Source organism: Paramormyrops kingsleyae, chromosome 19, assembly GCF_048594095.1.
Source record: "Paramormyrops kingsleyae isolate MSU_618 chromosome 19, PKINGS_0.4, whole genome shotgun sequence".
Lineage (NCBI taxonomy): Eukaryota > Metazoa > Chordata > Actinopteri > Osteoglossiformes > Mormyridae > Paramormyrops > Paramormyrops kingsleyae.
In genome coordinates this window covers 2,190,372-2,208,982 of record NC_132815.1, presented here as the reverse complement: position 1 = coordinate 2,208,982, position 18,611 = coordinate 2,190,372, and the positions used below count along the sequence as shown (strand labels likewise).

Below are 18,611 nucleotides of genomic sequence, written 5' to 3'. Positions count from 1 at the left end.
AAAGACAAGCTAGTTACCAGCTGCCTCAGTAACAAGAAAGCCTGGCTTTCCTTAATCTCTCATAGGGAAGCTGGACATCAGTCAAAACAAGTGTGGTGATCCATATGGGTCAGAAGAAGCAGAAGGGGGCCGTTTAAGTCGTCTGGCTTATGTTTCAGCGTAAAATGGGGTCATATCTATCTGGTCACATAAGCAGACCTCAGAGTGACATCACCTGATTGGTTGAATTTAAATCACTCCCTCCTGTCTCCAATCAGACATGCATGTATGTTAGCTGAAGACAGCTTGCAAGCATTAAGACGAGCCTTTGTAAATATCGTCTTCTTGTTGCTCTGATTGCGATCAAATTTGAAGAAGTGACATCAGCTTTGTTTCCAGGGATGCAGATATTAAATGAGGTAGACTGTACTAGGTCATCATCTTGCAGTTTTATTGAGTTTCCCCTGAAATAGTCCCAGTAAAGCAGAAACAGTTAAGCATCACATTTTGCACCCATGTTCTATTTTTGGCTTTTGTCTCAAGTGTCAAAAACAGAAGCGAAAATTGCTCTAATTTCTGAAAAAACACACAGAAGCAAAAATTTGCCCTGATTTATCAAAGAAAGCTGTAGGTGTTCGTTATTTTTAAATAGCTGTATTATCATGTTAGAGTTTTTTTAATTCTCAGTTCAAGATTCAAAGATCCACTTAAAATATGGCATTAAACCAAAAGTATTGAATAAATAACAAATGCATGTGCACTAATTAGGGACGCGAAGGTGTTTATAATCCCCTGCTGAAGCAGCTGTAAGCTTGTTGGATCAGTATTTCATAAAGAAAATGTTCACAGTCTCTCAGGCAGACTCAGTAACACACATTATTCTGGTGCGATGTGAACCTGACTCTCTTAGAGGCTTCGTGACCCTTTAACTGTGGACTAATAGACAGTTACGACCTTCCAGGATGGATGTGGCCTTTCCTGCCCCCACCTTGCTCCTTTTTGCTGCCTGTAAAGCAGACTCGCTAACCCTCTGAGATTTACGGCCGTTCTAAAAAGTGCGGCTTCTTTTTGATGCTCCAGAGCTCGAGGTCCAGATGAACTCCAGTGAGAAATATAAACTGCAGTAAATTGCAGTGCTCTGATCTCAGGAATCATTCAGTCAAGGTCATTTTAAGGGGAAATAGGCGTCATACTATGTTTTACACAGTAGCTTTTTACACAGTAGTATACCAGCCTTCAAGCTACTGGCTGTGGATGAACACGGCAAACTATTCAAATTAGTTGTCACTGAAAATAAAATGCACAATTTTTATCATAGAAAGTAATTTTTTTAAAATTCCAGAACATTCAGGGCTGAGTTTCCTTTTGCGTGTCATAGAAATGTCACCCTCCACCAGAACTCATAGAGCAGGAAGCTATACCACAACAACCGAATGTTCCTTAGTAAAGAAAGTCACTGTGCTTAACCAGAACACCATCTGTGGTCCAGGCATGAAAAGGTATGAAAGGCATGAAATCTGGACACATGTGTGTCAGTTTGCTAACTGAAATATGCGCTATAAAAAAAATGACAAATTTTCCATTTACTTATAATTGACAGGATCATTTTGCAGATGTTTTTTTTACTGTAATATATAATCGTCTGCATTTTAATGTTACAAATGTAGCACAATCACTTCTCATTCCAGGGCTGGCGATGTGAATCATCCCCAACCAGGATAGGCGCCTTGAAGAGTGACGGATGAAATAGATGGTTTAAAAAATGCTTATTTTATGCTACAAAATGGAAACCCGTGAAATATTAACCAAAACACTAGTGCATGAGGAGATTAGATTGATGGTAATGAACATTTGATCAGTACAATGGATTCTGATTGACTTACATTATGCAGAGTATTTGTGATGCTGATATTTCGTACGGCAGGACGCGTCTAACAAACCACATTGGTCAGTATTAGGAGCTGAAGCAGGAAGAGGATAAAGAGGGATGCTGGGCAGCCAATCAGAGGAGGCCGGGAGGCACTTGCTGCAGGTGCCGTGCTGGGTGGGCGGGGCACAGCGGGGCGGCACAGATGGCAGTCGCGCCCGCAGAAGGAGCATGTGGACAGGCTGCGGAGCACTGGGGTGTTGTAGGTCCTCATCGCTCTCCTGCCTGAAGCAAGGAAGTCACATTCAAATCCTCCTTTATCCCGCACTCAGACCTGATAAATGTGTGCAAATTCGTTCCAGGTCTTTTTTAAAATCAAGATTTTGATGATAACTGAAGTTCAAAACATTTTATATTAGGTAGAGAAATTTTAATTTTGAGAAGCTATCATATTCAGTTACAATGCTTGATTATTAAATTTGTACGGTGCTACTGATTGGTCTGAATTATAATAATTTAATGTTGAGTTTAACTGAAATGATGGACGTCAGCTTACGGGGTTCGTAGAAGTCATAGACGATGACCATGGCATCCTGTACAAGAGCCACTTTGAAGCTCCTCACTGTGGGGATTCCTACACATACTTGTGATTTGGTCACCTGTAGATGATTCCAGTTCATTTGAGAAGACATTGCGGAGAAGAACTGAGAATCCTAGAAATGCCGATGGCTCTCTACTCCATATGAACACAATGCAGTAACAACAGTGCAAAGTAAATTTGACAGTCTTCAGTGGATCATTTCTGTCACATTCAATTGTGACACAGCATTAAATAACATTAAGTACTCATTTAGTGAGGCATAATTCCCATATTCGAGTCAATTCCATCTTACAGAATTCTTAAGGTGACCTTTGACATAAATATGAAGGCAAGAGAAAGACATCCAATCATCTGCTTACAGAATCCAGGTACAGAATGACTTTTCCTGGAGGTGTTTCCACCTTTCTGATCAGATCATTGGTTGCAATTCCTTCGTCACTCAGGGTGAAACCACTGAGCAGGCCGACCTCCATCAGCACCAAGCCTGTCCGAGGAACCTTCTGGCTTTCCAACAGGCTGGAAACGTGAACAAGATGTAGCAGAATTTCTCTCTACTGCAGTGTCAATTTCTCTCTATTGCAGTGTGACAGTGCAGTACAGGCACAAGGGTTAACATATGGGTTAGACTTGTTTTTGATAAGCCACTAGAAATTTATGCAGAACTCCGGCAACGGGGTCTGGCAGCTGCTTACCTGGTACAGACAGAGAGGGTTAGATGGTCCATGTCACTGCTGTTGACAACAACGTCCAAATGGAAAGCATACATTCCTGCCCCATCTTTGTGTTTGCTGGACGCTTCTCCATTCTTTACATTGTAGAACACTTTCAACTGTAATTTATACAAGAGAGTTACTTTTGGAATCTGATTGTTGAGTTTCCCCCTAAATCGTACGACCTATTTGTGATATTCTGTAGCACATGTATCCTAATTCTCCTGATTCACAGAAATTTTCTCACAGAAAACGTAAGAACCAATAAATAAAAATGGCTGTTTTGAAGATATTTGCTAAGCAAAATTACATAATCTGTTTGCATAGCGGTTTTATATACATATTAATACATTTTGTATAGCTGTGAACTAATTTATAATTTTTATTTTTTTTTGCTGAAGCTAGAATCAAGAACGTTTCTTAGTGGTCTGCATGTTTGCGTCTTCTCTGATCTGAACACATCATACTTTTGCTAAATAAACTAAATAAACTTCTCCTCCTAAATAAACTACATTAATTTATATACAACAAAGTAATAGGAATATAATAAGAAAATACAAACTGAACATAGAGAATAAGACAAAGCTCCCATCAGCTGAGTTGGATTAATCAATGAATGACATGTGCAGAACACAGACTTTGGCAGGTTTTAATCCCCATAAAATGCCAGCATTGCTAATTAGCAGGGGAGGGGAAATGTTTTGCTTGGGAAGAGCCTGTAACTGGGAAAATCAGTGCCGACCTGCCAGTTGAAATACTGGATTTGCTGCTTGAAAGCGGGAAGCACTTGCGACCAAAAGTATGCAGATTTATTTGCCAGGAGTAAAATTTCTGGTGTATCTCAAGGCCAATCTCCTCGAGCAGAATCGCAACATAAATATCCACTTTCACAAAATCCATCTATGCATCTATCTTCCATAACAGCTTCTCCGATATGGAGTAGAAGAGGTTTAAAAAAGTGATGCGAAGTAATAAAAAATGTGAGTTTCATTTCAAACTGGGATCGGAGACGCAGACTGTGGTTTTTAGCAAAAGTTCATTTCTAAAGTAATGGAAGACCTACCTGAAACAAGGCGAATCCTCGTCCCTCCATGGAAATTCCCAGACGCATGCTTTTGCTCGTTTCAATCTACAAGCACAAAATTCCGTCATGCTCCAGTTGATTATACTAACAGAGAGGCGGTAACTTAGCCACTCAAACTCCAGCATTATTATTTAGTTACGTTTGTTACTGTTTTTCTGACAGAAAAGAAAGCGAGTAACGTGACCTCTTTGCTCTGGTGCAGTAAGTAATTGGTGGAGTCGATGTGGAAGGTGATCGCGGTGCGTGAGGCTGTGCTTTTCACGTGGATCGTGGTGTTGATGGAATCCGCACCGCTCAGAGGTGCGTAGTATGACAGGGCATGAAGGGCCATTATCGTATCCTGAATGGGACGACGACAAAAGCCATACAGACAGTCGCAGCACAAGTGAATGACGGGACTGGCCTAGCTAAAGCAATAGTGACATCTGAAGCTCTTTACAGGTGAACTCAAGAAGGATGACATTTTATATTGGATTTTGTTTTTCTTTGTCTTTTGTGTGAAGCCTCCCGAAGTCCCAGCATACGCCAGCATGGAGAGGAGTTTTATCTGAAGAGCAAGCGCCCCAATCCCTATATACTGGCCATGCGCATGTGCACGGTGTCGCTCGGACGCTGCAGACACGCCCCGCAGACACGCCGGCAGACACGCCCGCACGCGGGACATGGCCGTGCTGCATCGCATGGATGTCATTAGCTTTGCTGGCCCCTGCTGCAGGACATGAGTCACATGACCCCCCCTGACTGAGCGGCCTTTGATCTAAGGCCTGCCTCCCCACCTCCACCATTCAACCATGCCTGTAACCCCCCGCCCCCCCCCCAAATTCCAACTCTAGGGGCTGGGCTGGATCTGAGAATCATCACGTAATTTATGTTGTAATGCGCCTCGTTCCCAATAATGGCCGTCATTTGATTAGTTTAGGTCTTTAGACTCTAGTCCTGATTTTTCTAGCATTAGACCTCAGAGGTGTAAACAGTAAGCAGTTTTACGGAGTGAAGTGAAGGACGGACAGATAGGGGCAGCGGCAGACCTCACCTGTGCTGAGCCATACCCTCCCAGATGGTTCCTCTGCTGGCAGAGCCACTTCAAAAGCAGGATTCCTTCCATGACCTTCGCCCTCATGAAGAGCGTGAGAAGCACGTAGGACGCGATTTCGATGTCCACCGAGTGCGGCTGCCAGGAGTCAGGCGGCGGCACCTTCGAGGAGCTCCAGGACATCACACCATCTGGAGGACAGAGGGCCGAACCAGCAGCAGGTACGGTATCAGCTGTCAGGCGGAGCTCACATGGATAACTGACGGGGACCCAAGAGGAGCAGGGCAGCGAATGTGGCCATGTGACGGTGTATTCCAAGTTTGTTTCAGCATGATCCAATAACAGAAAAGCCTTCCTTCCTCCTACGTGTTTCCTCTAGATCAGGGCTCTTCAAATCTGGCCCTCGATTCCAAATCCAGGCCGTGTTTTCAGTTCTCCCAGGTAGTTAGTTTAATAATAACTGATTCTGATTGGCCACAGAGGCTTCACTCCTGGCTCACAGGTAAAGGAATGCTGGGAAATCAGCAGTACTCGGCTCCTGAGGACCGTGATTTGAACAGCCCTGCTCTAGACACAATAAACTCAAATTACTAAGCGGCTGCTGTTGCCTGGGCTTGGTTGTTACCATGTACATCTGCTCTCCTCATCAACTCGATCAGCGCCGTTTCGGCCTGGGGGCTCTTGGCCAATGACAGGACGTAGGCAACCAGGCTGAGGCTGTAGTTGCTGGAGATCCCAAGTCCCAGCTTGGTCTCTAGAAACATCCGAGCGCTGGACACCTGACTTGGATAGATGTTCTGAAAGCAAGATTTGCCTTTGGGATTAAACTTGTAAGGTCATGAAGAATCAATGGGCTAGAAGATCAAAACACCTTTTGAACTGGACAGAGTGGTCAGAAAAGAATCAGAATATTTCAGAAATGTTAAAAAAAATAAAAGGTTTTCCAGACTTTGTGAAAATTGCCTAATAGTACATGAATATGTGATAATTTATGTAAAATATATATTAACAGATCAATATATTGTTCTACAAAGATTTTAACTTTCCGCTTCAGTTTTTCTGTATATGAAAAACTCAACAATGTTAAATTTACATGAACAAAAGGTCACCAGGACAAACATGAATATACAGGGAGTTCACAGGTTAAAGTCTGACTTTAAGTGGAATTTGTAGTTAAGTTCGTAGCCCAGGGACTGCCGGCATTCATGAGCATAACCCCCCCCCCTCGCCAGGCTGCGCTCACACCATGTACGCCGGCTCCTCCAGCAGTGCCATCAGTACGTAGGCTGTCAGGGAGGTGGGGCCGTCCGGCCCCCCCCGCAGCTCGGCGTCAGTCACTCTCCCCGGCTCACCGAAGCTTCCGTCGGCCTCCTGCTGCCGGACCAGCCAGGCCGCCGTGCCGGACAGCACGTTCTCATCGATGGGGATGAAGGGCCGGGCCTGCAGGAAGGCCCTCAGCACGAAGGCAGACAGCCTTCAGGGGGGAGCCAGGGGAGGGGGGGTCAGTCACCAGCGGGGGCACGTGCCTCCGGGAGCCCGTCCACGAGGAAGCCACACGTACTGTACGCACCAGGTACTGCCCGCTGAGTCACTGTCTCCGAAAGCACTGAAGGACCCGTCCCGCCTCTGATAGGTCAGCTGCTGCTGATACCCTGAAAGCACAGCGGCCATAGGCTGTAAAGGGAATAAAGGGTAAAACCATCCATCCATCCATCCATTTTCTGTACCCTCTTGCTCTGTATAGGGTCACAGGGGTCACAGTCGTGATATTCTTTCAAATTACTTTTCATTAAATTATATTAATATCAAGAAGCTCGTAAGAGAAGTAAAAAACGTTTTTAATGGTTTTGTTTCACTTCGTGCCCCATTTCCTGCTCAGCCAGAAGTTCGTCTGGCCGGCTCACCTTGCTCCATGAACGTCAGCGCTCTGCTCCGAATGTCCTCCTTCACTCGGTCGGCTTTGGTCAGGTACTGCAGCACGTAGATGCTGGGAGCGAAGCTGATCATGTTCTGCTCCCCACAGCCAGAGGGCATCTGGAGAAGCGAGTCCAGCCCCGATATCGACGGGCCCAGAATGTCACCTGAAAGGCGAAAGATCTTCTTAGGTGTCCACAGAGCATTAGGCCTAGCCGTCTTAGGGAGAGTGAAAGCACATGGCTTTCATAAGGGCTGATGTTTACCACAGAAAGGAACATCTTTACGGCATCAAAGTAGATCGCCGAGCGGATTGGCGTGACTAACACAGCATAATGTTTTATTGCCCTTTTCCCAGACAGATGACCAAGGAATAACACAGCTGTTTGGAGTCTGTTTACCATAAAACAATAATTTGAAACATCGCCAAAGCTGCTATTCCCTCATTTCCTCATGGAAAGACTATTCGACGTCTTTGAAGACAGCTTATCTTTTCGCAGATTTTTTTTTGTTCTTTTCTGGTGAACCGCTGTCTCGTGAAAATCAAAAATGCAGGCGATAACTCCGCTGAAATGAAGCATGACGCGGCGTGACGTTGCTTGTGAGCCCCGGGGGTCACATACCAGCCACGGTCACATGGGCCCCCTCGCTGCCCGGCACCACATCTGCGGGGAAGGCGAACGCCATCTCCTCAGACAGCCTGCTTTCCGACAGCGGCATCTCAAGGAACAGCGACTTAGTGAACAACTTCTCCGTTCCTTCAGGCTACAAGAAGAGAAATCATAGTAAAAAGTTCTGAAGTAAACACCGAGAACAAACGATGATGCCTGCGTCTTACAGAAAATTACATACAACATAACCGATAACCAAAATGTTACCAACAAACAAGATATCTGCACTGTACCTTGACCAGAACCTTCCTAACAATGGCATCAGAGCCAATGTAGGACTCTGCTTTCACAGATACTGTGATCTCTCCAAGAACCTTCGGTCTTACTGGGAAGAGAACCGCAGCACTCCCCCGACTCTCTACAGAGACTCTCCTTATGTTGGCCATCGATGGTCCATTTTCGTCTTGGAATATAAACTCAAATGACTTGTTCTCTGCTACTGTCACCAACACCTAGAGAAGGGAAAGGCACGTACTTATTTGAATTTAGATTGTTCCGGAGGCACCATAGTAGGATATTAAAAATCCAATACAGAACAACAATCTGAATGAAGTGTGTGTAGAACATACAGTGCAAGAAGCTGCTATGATATTCGCCCGGGATCAAGCAGCGTTTACTAAAGCTCTGTCTCTGCTCCCATACCACTGAGGGTAGCCAATAGATAATTAAAAGTTTCTGTGATCTATAGTGTAGTTTGTATAAAGAATAAACATAAATGAAAATCAGACGAGAATATATTTAACCTGTCATTCACCTCAAGTTGCCGTTCCATGTAATTAAACACGTTGACCTCTAGAATTAACTGTTCTCCTCGGATGATGTAAGCTGGGAGACCGAGGAACAGGAAGAAGTTCTGGAAAACTGCAAGCTATCAGAAAGGACTCCAGTTAGCATTCTGATTGGCTGAGATCAGTGGACAAAACAGCAGTAAGTGTTTCATTGTTGGGGAGTCAAAGTGCTTTAGATATCTGCAGAGGAATCGTTCAGGTAAGTATCTGCATAGCTCCGGTTTGGGGGATTTTTCATTCAAAATAGTCTATATTTTGCTCAGAAGAAATATTTTTTTTCTTGGCACAACAGTGAAACGTTCATTGCGGGTTTTCAGGTATAATACTCAAACAAACATTCAGTTCATTTAAGTAACTCGATGTGCTTTTACCTGTCTATTCTATTCTATTCTATTCTATTCTATTCTATTCTATTTTCTAACTTGTGCAGTTTGCTTTATGAATGTCCAGAATGGAAAGAAACCCGATGTGTAAGAGTACCTTTGCAGGAGTGTCGATGATCCCCAAGCCCAGGTTATCAGACACGACGAAGGCGGAGGCGGTCCAGGTCGTGATGCTGTCTGGGACTGTGACTGAGAAACTCGCTGTTGTAGATACACTGTGACACACACACACACACACACACATACACACACAGGTTGCTATAACCCATGCTGATGCCGAACAACAACCATATTCTATGCTCTCTATGCTGTTGCTTTCCATCCTGCTTGCCTGCAGGGGGGGCTAGAGTACTGCTGCCCAAAAACAAAAGCTATTATAATGACCACAGGAATTTACCCAAGAGAGGTTTATTAAGCAGCATGGCCTTTGTGCCTGGGGGTGCCCTGCTCAGCCCCGGCAGGCTGCCCCCCCACCCCCCCGATTCTTCCTGGCTCCTACCTCATGTTGGTGTTCAGCCAGAGCCAGGTGTCTGGAAAGTGCCTTCGAACCCAGGGCACTGGGGCGGTCATACTGTCCTCCTGAAGGCTTTTCCCTCTGACTGCTGAACGCAAAACATTCAGTGACATCTTTGCAAACCAAAACGTTCATTCCTCTGAGTCGTCACTGCATGACTCTGTAATTTATAAGACATTTAATCTGGTTTTCATACAAATGCCAGATGGATTCCCTTTTGAATATTAATTAAGAGTTTAATAGTATCATCCTGGCCCTGCGGAGTATAGTTATGCTTTAGTCTTTTTGTAACTCACGTAATTTGGCTTTAACATGATCCTTCACTCTGGACAACCGGCCGTCTGTTAAAACCACCAGGTTACACACCTGGGAATGTGGGGAAAGTGTGTATTATACTGGTGACGTTAAAATGGACTCGCATCACTGCTGTGCTATGTTTGGCGATACTGTTACCATGGAAACGCAGTTGGTGTCGCCCGTCATCGCTCCGCTGGATGGACTGTCGCTGTTTGCAGCCCATTCCAGCTTCTCCAGAACCTGGAAGGGTAAAACACTCATCAAACCAGCAGCTTTTGTCACAAATCCCAAAGCAAGCAAAGAGTAGCAAATAGGACAAAAGTTCAAAACCATTACAAAGGACACATTGTACTTCGATTGAGTGATAAGAAAGGGCTTGAGTTTCACAATAGCCATTCTTCTTAAACAAAAACAAAAGGGGGCGAGTCTATTCTATTACCACCATCAAGTACGTCTTGAAAATTAAGATTATCTTGGCTTGCAATATAATGCCACCCTTTACGTTTACACGGCTCAGATAAAAACTAAATATTTATGCCTCCCTTAAAGAGTCCTTAGTGAGATCAAGGGTCTCCCTCACCTCATACTTGCTGATGTCATTGTCAGATTTGGGCCAATTGGTTGCCTTGTCAACCACCAGAATACCGACTAGAGACCCGGGTTCAGATACACGCACACTGAGCTCCACCTTCCCCGCTGGTTTTGTCCTTGTTAGACTCCAGTCCAGAGACACCTACATAGAGTAACGTATTAATGGATATAGGCCATTACATGCGATTACTGGAACGCACTAAGCAAAATAAACATTAGACTTGATAACCTGTATGTCTTTTTACATGAGCACTTAAAACAAGTAAGACTGAGGAATACGACCAGGTAAGAGAGGAGGGATCAGCTACACAAACTTTACCACCATTAACCAGCATGTGTTTGTATTAAATCAATGCATGACATCTTATTAATGGGCTGCAAAGAACTCATGTGTTCTAATCAGTGGCACCTGGCCATTGGCTGGAAGGAACATGACAAACTCGGCAACTGTGTGACCAAGCGGAGCTCAGCCAGGTGAAGGGATTTGCTACATAGGCAAGTACAAAGAGTCACATAAGTCAATTACATTGTTTCTCAGCGTCTGGGCAACAGGAATCATCAGAGTGTCGCTAAGCACGTCCCCCGTGGGACAAACGACAAACGCAGTGACGTAGGCGATGGGAGCCCAGGAGGCGGTGGGGAGCAGAGAGAGAGCGGCTGCAGTCCACCTCCCGCCATCCAGCAGCCCGTCTCTGGACACGACCTGCAAAGACAAGCCGCTGCACTGCGCTGCACCTCAGGAATCCAGATTGGTTTTACTGAAAAATCATATTAATGTTCAAAACTCCAGGGTGCCCGGAGAGATTAATTAAACCCAATCAGAGAAATATCAGAAGTAATCCCAATTATATAAATATATGTAAAATGTTCCAGACTCTAAGCTACACTCCATGTTGCTGTTTACTGTTACTGGATCTACATCAGATGAAGAAGCATATTCATACAAGCATCCAGCAAATGCTTATATGAATTATTAAACAGCAGAGACTCTTTAAATGTCTGACAATCTAGTTAATCAGCTGCAAATGTGTGTGACTCTGACTCAGTAACGGAATCGACATTCTTCGCGTCTCCTGACTGTGACTCAGATGCAGCTATGAGCATCACAGACGGATCACGAGAAGTAGTGTGTAATTATCATGGCAAAGCTTTACACTCTGTTATCTCACTAATCTTCATTAATTATATTATTATAATGTAACTATTGGAATTCTTCACCTACCTGTAATGTAAACAATACGTATGATATAGTACCTACCAAATAGTGAACCTCGGTTAACAGAAAGTTGCTTTGTATAACCAAATTAATGGGTATTCCAACCTAAAGAAAACAAATGATGAGAAACATTAATGAAAGCAGAATAAAGACTGCGACATCAATTAACATAATGAAAACACACCATAAGATGAAAATAGATGGAAGTCGTATTGGAGGATATGCAATGACACTGCAGTGGAGTCAAAATCCAAAATGTACACTTTAAGTTGACTACAAATAATTCGTAAAATTTTGGTGAGAAAGACTAGGATGCAAGGTGTAAACGTGCCAAAGCACTGAGTAGTACACATCCGTACACTGGCTCGGAATTACAGGTAAAATCAGCAAGTTATCAGAGAATCAGAATCAGGCGATGTATGGAAATGCAAAGAGGCCAAGCAACTACGAAAAGTTGAGGCAATAACCAGTAAATTCTTATTTCTGCTGGATCTTCCAGAATGCTGCCCCATCTACCCTCTTTTCCCTGAGGGAAATAACAGCTTTAAACTGCAATTGTTCCAGCATTTTCACACCTTAAAGTCAAGTTTAATGAGCGCCACCCTTCAATTAGCAAAAACGCAAACATTAACTACTATCTGATCCAAGGCCTTTCTGCTCATTCAGGCCTGCTTTACCTCAGGATGAGCATTAGTCCTGCTTAACTGCAGGTAGAAGTTGCTGGTGGAGGAAGAACTTCTGAACACTTGCAAAATTTTATGGTTCCCTTGGAAATCAGCCTGTAAATGACAGCAGCCTGTGATCTCTGATCAGTCAAGGTAGGTTACAGCGCATTATGTAATATTGCTGGATTATGTAACAACATAAACAACAAAATGTAACAAATTTTCATCACGTAATGGGACGTTACACACTGTGTAAAAATGCATTATATAATAACACCACATTTTGTAATAAAATGTTACTAATATATAGACATTATAATATTATTTTGACATATTATTTTGACATTTTGACATTTTATTATCATCGTTATGACTATCATAATTCAATTTGTTACATTCTCTCCAGTCATTACTTAATGTGACATTATTAAATAATGCATTGTTACTAGGTACAGTGTTTGCTGCTATTCTCTACCTTTGACATACTTTCATATCGCATTTAATAGTATACTGAATGGCATGGTGAAATCTGAGCAATAAAACCCACCTGAATTGTAAGAGAGGTCACATCTTCTAACAGCTGAAAGCGAATGGGTACGACCTCGTCCTCTGGGACAGGGAAGCTCATGGAGAGAGGAGAGCCCTCTGCCTCCTGAAATGCCAGGTCCGCAGCCTCCTGTGTCACATGCTCGTCCTGGAGGAAGGAGCTGTTGAACCCAAATGACCCCTCGTGCCTCCAGCTGCCCGGACCAGGACCCCTGTGCTGTGTCACAGTCACTGTCACGTTCTTCGTCTTCTCTATTGGTTCCCCATTATATGACGAGATCTTCAGCTACAGCCATAAAACAACAACATACCTTTTAACCTTAACTGATACAGGGCTGGTGCCTAGGGCACCGACCACCGAGGGGCACCAACCACCGAGGGGCACCAACCACCGAGGGGCACCAGTCTCCGAGGGGCACCAGTCTCCGAGGGGCGCCAACCTCCGAGGGGCACCAGTCTCCGAGGGGCGCCAACCTCCGAGGGGGCACCAACCACCGAGGGGTGCCAACCTCCGCGGGGCACCAACCACCGAGGGGGCACCAACCACCGAGAGGCGCCAACCTCCGAGGGGCGCCAACCTCCGAGGGGCACCGACCACCGAGGGGCACCGACCACCGAGGGGTGCCAACCTTCGAGGGGCGCCGACCACCGAGGGGCACCGACCACCGAGGGGTGCCAACCTTCGAGGGGCGCCGACCTCCGAGGGGCCACCCGACTTGCCAGCCAATCTCACTTTGCCTCAGACGGGGGTCCCCAGTGGTGATCCTCACTTAGGGAGCCACATTGGCAGGACCGGCACTGCGTTGATGTTCATTAACACCCCAAAACTGGCAGTTATTTACAGGAGGGAAACCCTTATCATGAAACATGACCCTTTCCACTATTAAATACAGTTTGTTACCAAACTAATGCGTTATTACTGCTTTTGGGAATGAATGTAATGTAACAATCTACAAACAAGAGCAGCTCATGCTCGCTGCACCAAATACAACAGTCTCTCTCAACTGAAAGGCCATTACTTACATAAGTGGAGAAGTTTAAAGATGGTTTTAGTGTTCTGGGATGTCCATAAAACAAAAGATGATACCTGCTTTGGACAACAGTCACTTCTGATGTAGCATTGCTTCTTAATCCTTACAAAACCAAAACAAATAAACAAAAAAAACAAACACAAGGAAAAACAAGGACTCAAACACCAAAAAATAGAGTGGTACAAATCCTAAAGTAATAGCTTTAATACTGTGTGGGCTTTCTTCTTTGATTAATTAGAACACGTGTTATCTTACTTTTACCAATCAGTACCACTGAAAACAACAGCACCATGATATTTCCAGAATAACAGGTCTAGGTTTATGAGGAAGAAAGATAATACGTTCTAACCTGTCAAGGTCTCTGTGACAATGACTGTGACATAAACTTTTGCCTCATTTTTAAATGGAAAGGGATCCATCGATCCATGACCACTGGTATAACTACGGAAAAAGTCCTTCTTATTGAATACAAACCGGGCGGAACCATTGATCTGCAAAAATAAATGTTACAGTGAAATTAAATTGGGTTATTAATCAATCTTGTGTTTTTTTTTTTTTTTTAATGTTTTTGTCCTTTATATATACAGTATATGTACTCTATACTTTGTTTTATCCCTAATAATGTCTCTTTCTTTGAATCTCCAGTATTTTACCAGGATTAACAATCACATAACATTTCAAACCAGGCAGCTTTGGGGATTTTTATCTGCATGTTCCTCTGTAGGAACCAGGGGGCAGGGGACGTGTAATCCACCCCCCCAATATTTAATTGGACTTCATTCATACCCCGATAAACAGACCTTTTTATTTTAAACTCCCCCCCCCCCACAAATGTAATTGTGTGTAACGTTCCGTATGATAAGGATTTCAGGAGTAGACTCACCTCTTTAGTTTGGCTAGCAGTCATGGCCGTTCCAAGGTGGGACAGACTGGCCGTTACGGTCAGCGTGCCCCAGACTGGCTTCCCGTAGCTGTATCTAGGGGAGAAGATCCCTGACTCTGTATATCACACCAGGATTGGCCTCGTTTCCAGCACGTTATTACAAATGAGATCACCATGCACAAAATGTGGATATGTGCGTGTATGTCCCCGTCAGCGGAAACGAGTGACTTACTGCGCAGTGACATTTCCAGTTAGATTGGCTCCGTAGTAGGTGACAGCGGGAGCCTGCACCACCACATCAAAGGCCGGAAGCACTGCATTATTATTATTATTATTATTATTATTATTATTATTATTATTAGTTTATAATACAGCCATTTACAATCTATGCTCGAGTCCATCCTTCCATGATGTAATTAAATATTTTAACATTGTACTTCTCACCATAATAGTCCACTGTGAACGTCTTTTCAGTCGGAATGTCCTGCAAGAGGAAAAAGATACATTGCACTTCTCTCTCTCTCTCACTCTCTCTCACTCTCTCTCTATCTATATATTTTATATATATATAAACATCCTATATCAGTTTTTGTGACTTTCATAAAACATAACAGCACTTATATTTCACATCATCTTGTTGTCAAAATGCTCCACTTTCATTTCAGTCAAACTGCCAGAAGCTGAACATGGTCCACAGGCTGGTTTTCCACTGTTAAGTTTCATTACAGTCTCAGCAGAACCGACTACATGCAGCGACAGCCCAAACTCACATTAACCAAAGCCTCAACAGTCCACATGCCGAGGGGGGGTGTTTTAGTCAGCTGGAACTCCCTGGACACGACCCCCAGAAAGCTGTCCAGTGAGAGCCACTGCTGTATCATGTTCCCCTTGGGATCCTACTTCACATCAGTAAAAAGGAGGAGGTCAATCTTCCATTTCATTTGTGTTCAGAATTGTGTCCCAGTTCATCCACTTACATCACCTTTACACTCATCCCCCTCCCCCTCTGCTCCCAGTAACCCCTCACACCCACCTTAATGACAATATTACTACATCATTCCATGCTCTTCACCGTTACACTCATCCCCCCTCCCCTCTGCCCCCGTAACCCCTCACACCCACCTTAATGACAATATTAACATTGCTCCTGCTTGGTTTTCCATCTGGGTAAACTGACACCACCCGAATTTTCACCATTTGTCCCGGCTTGTAGACGGATTTGTCCGTCTGAATAAACGTAGATGAGATTTTGGACATAAATTTCATCACAGTTGTGTTGCTGAAAACCACATTTTCCCCAATGAAGCCGTTGACAGCCAAAGTATAGTTACTCTGGGAAATCAGGTCAGAGCCCAGAATCTGGAGGGGAGAGAAAAAGGTAGAAATCAGGACTAGATGGGCAGAGGGAGAAACAGGTCATGACTGCTCAGGTTTGTCCCAGTCTGCTATCAGAGCAGCAGCAGTAAGGCTGTGACACTGTGAACAGCCACGGTCCCAGAGGGATAATCTGTATCATTTCATCATTTTACAAAAGCTCTCCCTGCCGGAGCCTTTTCAGGAGAGAGAAGCTGAGAAGACTCCGACATACGACACCCCACATAGAAATGTGACTGAATAGATGTTAAAGTCACTGTCCTTTAGCTTAGGCAGGGCCTGGACCTCAGCCGTGTCAGATATCCAGTCTCTTTAGTCAGTAGCACAATATTGTACCCAAGCATCGTAACTAGAAGAGTCACACTTTTCTACGGTCAGGTATTAAATCAAAAGCAGGATTTAAGAAGAACCTGATGAGGCCAGATACTCACTAGTAAGAGGGAGAAGCTCAGTGTCCCAAAGCTAAACTGTATATCGCCACAGTCCATCTTATATCAATCAGCGACCTCATTTACAATCCCTAGCCACTGAGCTGGAGACCGTATGAGTGATAAAGAGACACAAAATTACAGACAATGTAATTATTTTGTAATTATAATGTAATTATCTTGCAAATATTTACATCTTCTATTTAAGTTCATAGTCATGAGTTTTAAATATATCCTATGTAATACAGCATATAGAAACATTATATAAAAGACCCGCTATACCATGAGCCACACTTACTGGGGGGAGAATCTGAAGCCCAGTAGATCCTGTAAGCAAAACAATTGTTACATTTTGTTCGCAACAAAGATCAGAACCACATATATGCACTTACAGCACTTATTATGGAATTTACAACATTAATAATGTAGTTATATGGCACAACACCCATGTTCCCATGTCTGTGCTAAATTAATTCAATTTTTAGTGATTTCTTTGTCATAGCAACACGTATCACACACTGCTTTGCCTTCAGACTGACACTCTGTGTTGGCTCATATTAATGTAATTCTTTCAAGTTCATTCATTCATCACTATTCTAATCGTACTGGGCACCAGTTCCTACCCGAACCCCCATATACCTGCTGGAAACGTTTTCTCAGTCTGACGCAAGCTGGTGTTGCCGTTAAAGAGCTCAGTGGTCACTCTGACCGGGGACTCGGTGAAGACCGTGACTGACAGTGAGACGGGCGTCCCGATACGAATTACTCTGGGGACTGAGATCAGGTAAGAAGGTCTGGAGCTGGAAAAACAATACAGAGTGTGGGAGTGAGAGACAGAACCAGAACCACGAGAGACATTCACATATCGATCAAGCAGACGTGACAAAGCCCCACACCAATCATCCTGCTGCATTCTGTCTTATCTCACAATAAACTTTGAATAAGGAAAAAATCGTATACCATACTACTCATATATTAAAAGGGTAATCCGTGTGTGAGTGCATGCACAGTAATCGAAAGCTACATAAAGTTACAAAAAATACCTCTGCAAACATGAAATGTCAATTCCACACTAAAGGAAATCCATGGCCCAAGAGCAGATATATCGTGGTACCTTGAAATGTTCTGTGCTCCAGTGCAGGAGACGAAGAGGCCACAGATCCCCAACCACAAGAGCTGCTCCATCTCCCAGCTGAGAGGAGAACCGCACGGCACGGTCCTGCACTGCGGGCTCATCCGGAGGCTTCTTCCTCATCGCCTCACCTGCTTTGTTCAGACTCCACCTACGGAATCAGCCAGTCCTCCCTGAGTCGGGCGAGAAGCCCCTGCAGAGCAGCCGGTGAAGCTGGTCCCTGGTATTTGTTCTTGGTGTCTCTCTCGATACCTTTAAATTCTGCTTGAACCTAAAAAAGAAATCAGAATGGAAAAACATAAAATAAGATGTATCTTAACAAGGAATATTCCAATTAGTAAATATTTTGCAAATGTTTCATGCCAGTAAATAGCATTTTAAACATATTGTTTAATCCATTTGATGACGGGAGGCCAGTCCATCGCAGGGCACAAGACAGGGGACACCCTGGATGGGAGGCCAGTCCATCACAAGGCCCACGCACACACAGTCATACACTATGGGCAATTTAGAGATGTAACTTAACCTGCAGTGCATGACATTTATCAACAAGAGGAAGTCAGATTAAAATAATGAAAACGTGGAGAAATAAACTTCATACATGAGTAGGTTTCAAACTCCATGTCTGGAGGAGTGACACTGCAGTGCTGCTCACTGATACATACACAGGGCTGTGAGCAGTGCTACTCACTGATACATACACAGGGCTGTGAGCAGTGCTGCTCACTGATACATACACAGGGCTGTCAGTGCTCACACCTTCCACACTCTCACACTCTCACGCTCATGCAAGACATCTTATGGCAAATCTATATTATTCCATTAGAAACATCAAATTAGGTACATCAAAAGCATTGTGGTAGTTTGCAAACCCTACAGACTATTTACAAGGTCTGTTAAATAT

General features: G+C 44.0%; 2 protein-coding genes across 2 annotated transcripts; both read right to left on the bottom strand.

Annotated features, from left to right (window-relative positions):
* Positions 1-417: 417 nt before the first annotated feature.
* Positions 418-13,172, bottom strand: cd109 (CD109 molecule). Its single transcript, XM_072702973.1, has 23 exons — positions 12,861-13,172; positions 12,326-12,427; positions 11,691-11,753; positions 10,959-11,135; positions 10,422-10,574; positions 9,998-10,081; positions 9,841-9,910; positions 9,530-9,629; positions 9,128-9,245; positions 8,614-8,727; positions 8,093-8,311; positions 7,812-7,953; positions 7,179-7,355; positions 6,845-6,926; positions 6,520-6,748; positions 5,900-6,071; positions 5,275-5,465; positions 4,426-4,581; positions 4,221-4,286; positions 3,140-3,276; positions 2,807-2,963; positions 2,403-2,505; positions 418-2,131 (listed from the first exon to the last, which is right to left on the bottom strand). The coding sequence occupies exons 1-23, from the start codon at positions 12,939-12,941 to the stop codon at positions 1,911-1,913; spliced, it is 3,114 nt and encodes a 1,037-aa protein (XP_072559074.1). The 5' UTR covers positions 12,942-13,172; the 3' UTR covers positions 418-1,910.
* Positions 13,173-13,858: 686 nt separating this feature from the next.
* On the bottom strand, positions 13,859-17,847 carry LOC140581142 (CD109 antigen-like). The gene is made up of 9 exons (XM_072702975.1): positions 17,690-17,847; positions 17,215-17,375; positions 16,874-16,902; positions 15,896-16,132; positions 15,544-15,669; positions 15,218-15,257; positions 15,006-15,087; positions 14,774-14,867; positions 13,859-13,992 (listed from the first exon to the last, which is right to left on the bottom strand). The coding sequence occupies exons 1-9, from the start codon at positions 17,809-17,811 to the stop codon at positions 13,987-13,989; spliced, it is 897 nt and encodes a 298-aa protein (XP_072559076.1). The 5' UTR covers positions 17,812-17,847; the 3' UTR covers positions 13,859-13,986.
* Between the last annotated feature and the right edge of the window lie 764 nt (positions 17,848-18,611).

Coding starts and splice junctions, on each gene's coding strand:
- cd109 (XM_072702973.1), bottom strand. CDS start 12,941: ATGAGCTTCCCTGTCCCAGAGGACGAGGTCGTACCCATTCGCTTTCAG. Junction 10,082..10,421: donor ATGACATCAGCAAGTATGAG/GTGAGGGAGACC, acceptor TTACCCTTCCAG/GTTCTGGAGAAGCTGGAATG. Junction 6,927..7,178: donor GCTGACGTTCATGGAGCAAG/GTGAGCCGGCCA, acceptor CTGTGCTTTCAG/GGTATCAGCAGCAGCTGACC.
- LOC140581142 (XM_072702975.1), bottom strand. CDS start 17,811: ATGAGCCCGCAGTGCAGGACCGTGCCGTGCGGTTCTCCTCTCAGCTGG. Junction 16,903..17,214: donor TGAGAAAACGTTTCCAGCAG/GTATATGGGGGT, acceptor TTTTGCTTACAG/GATCTACTGGGCTTCAGATT. Junction 15,670..15,895: donor ATGTTAATATTGTCATTAAG/GTGGGTGTGAGG, acceptor GATGTGAAGTAG/GATCCCAAGGGGAACATGAT.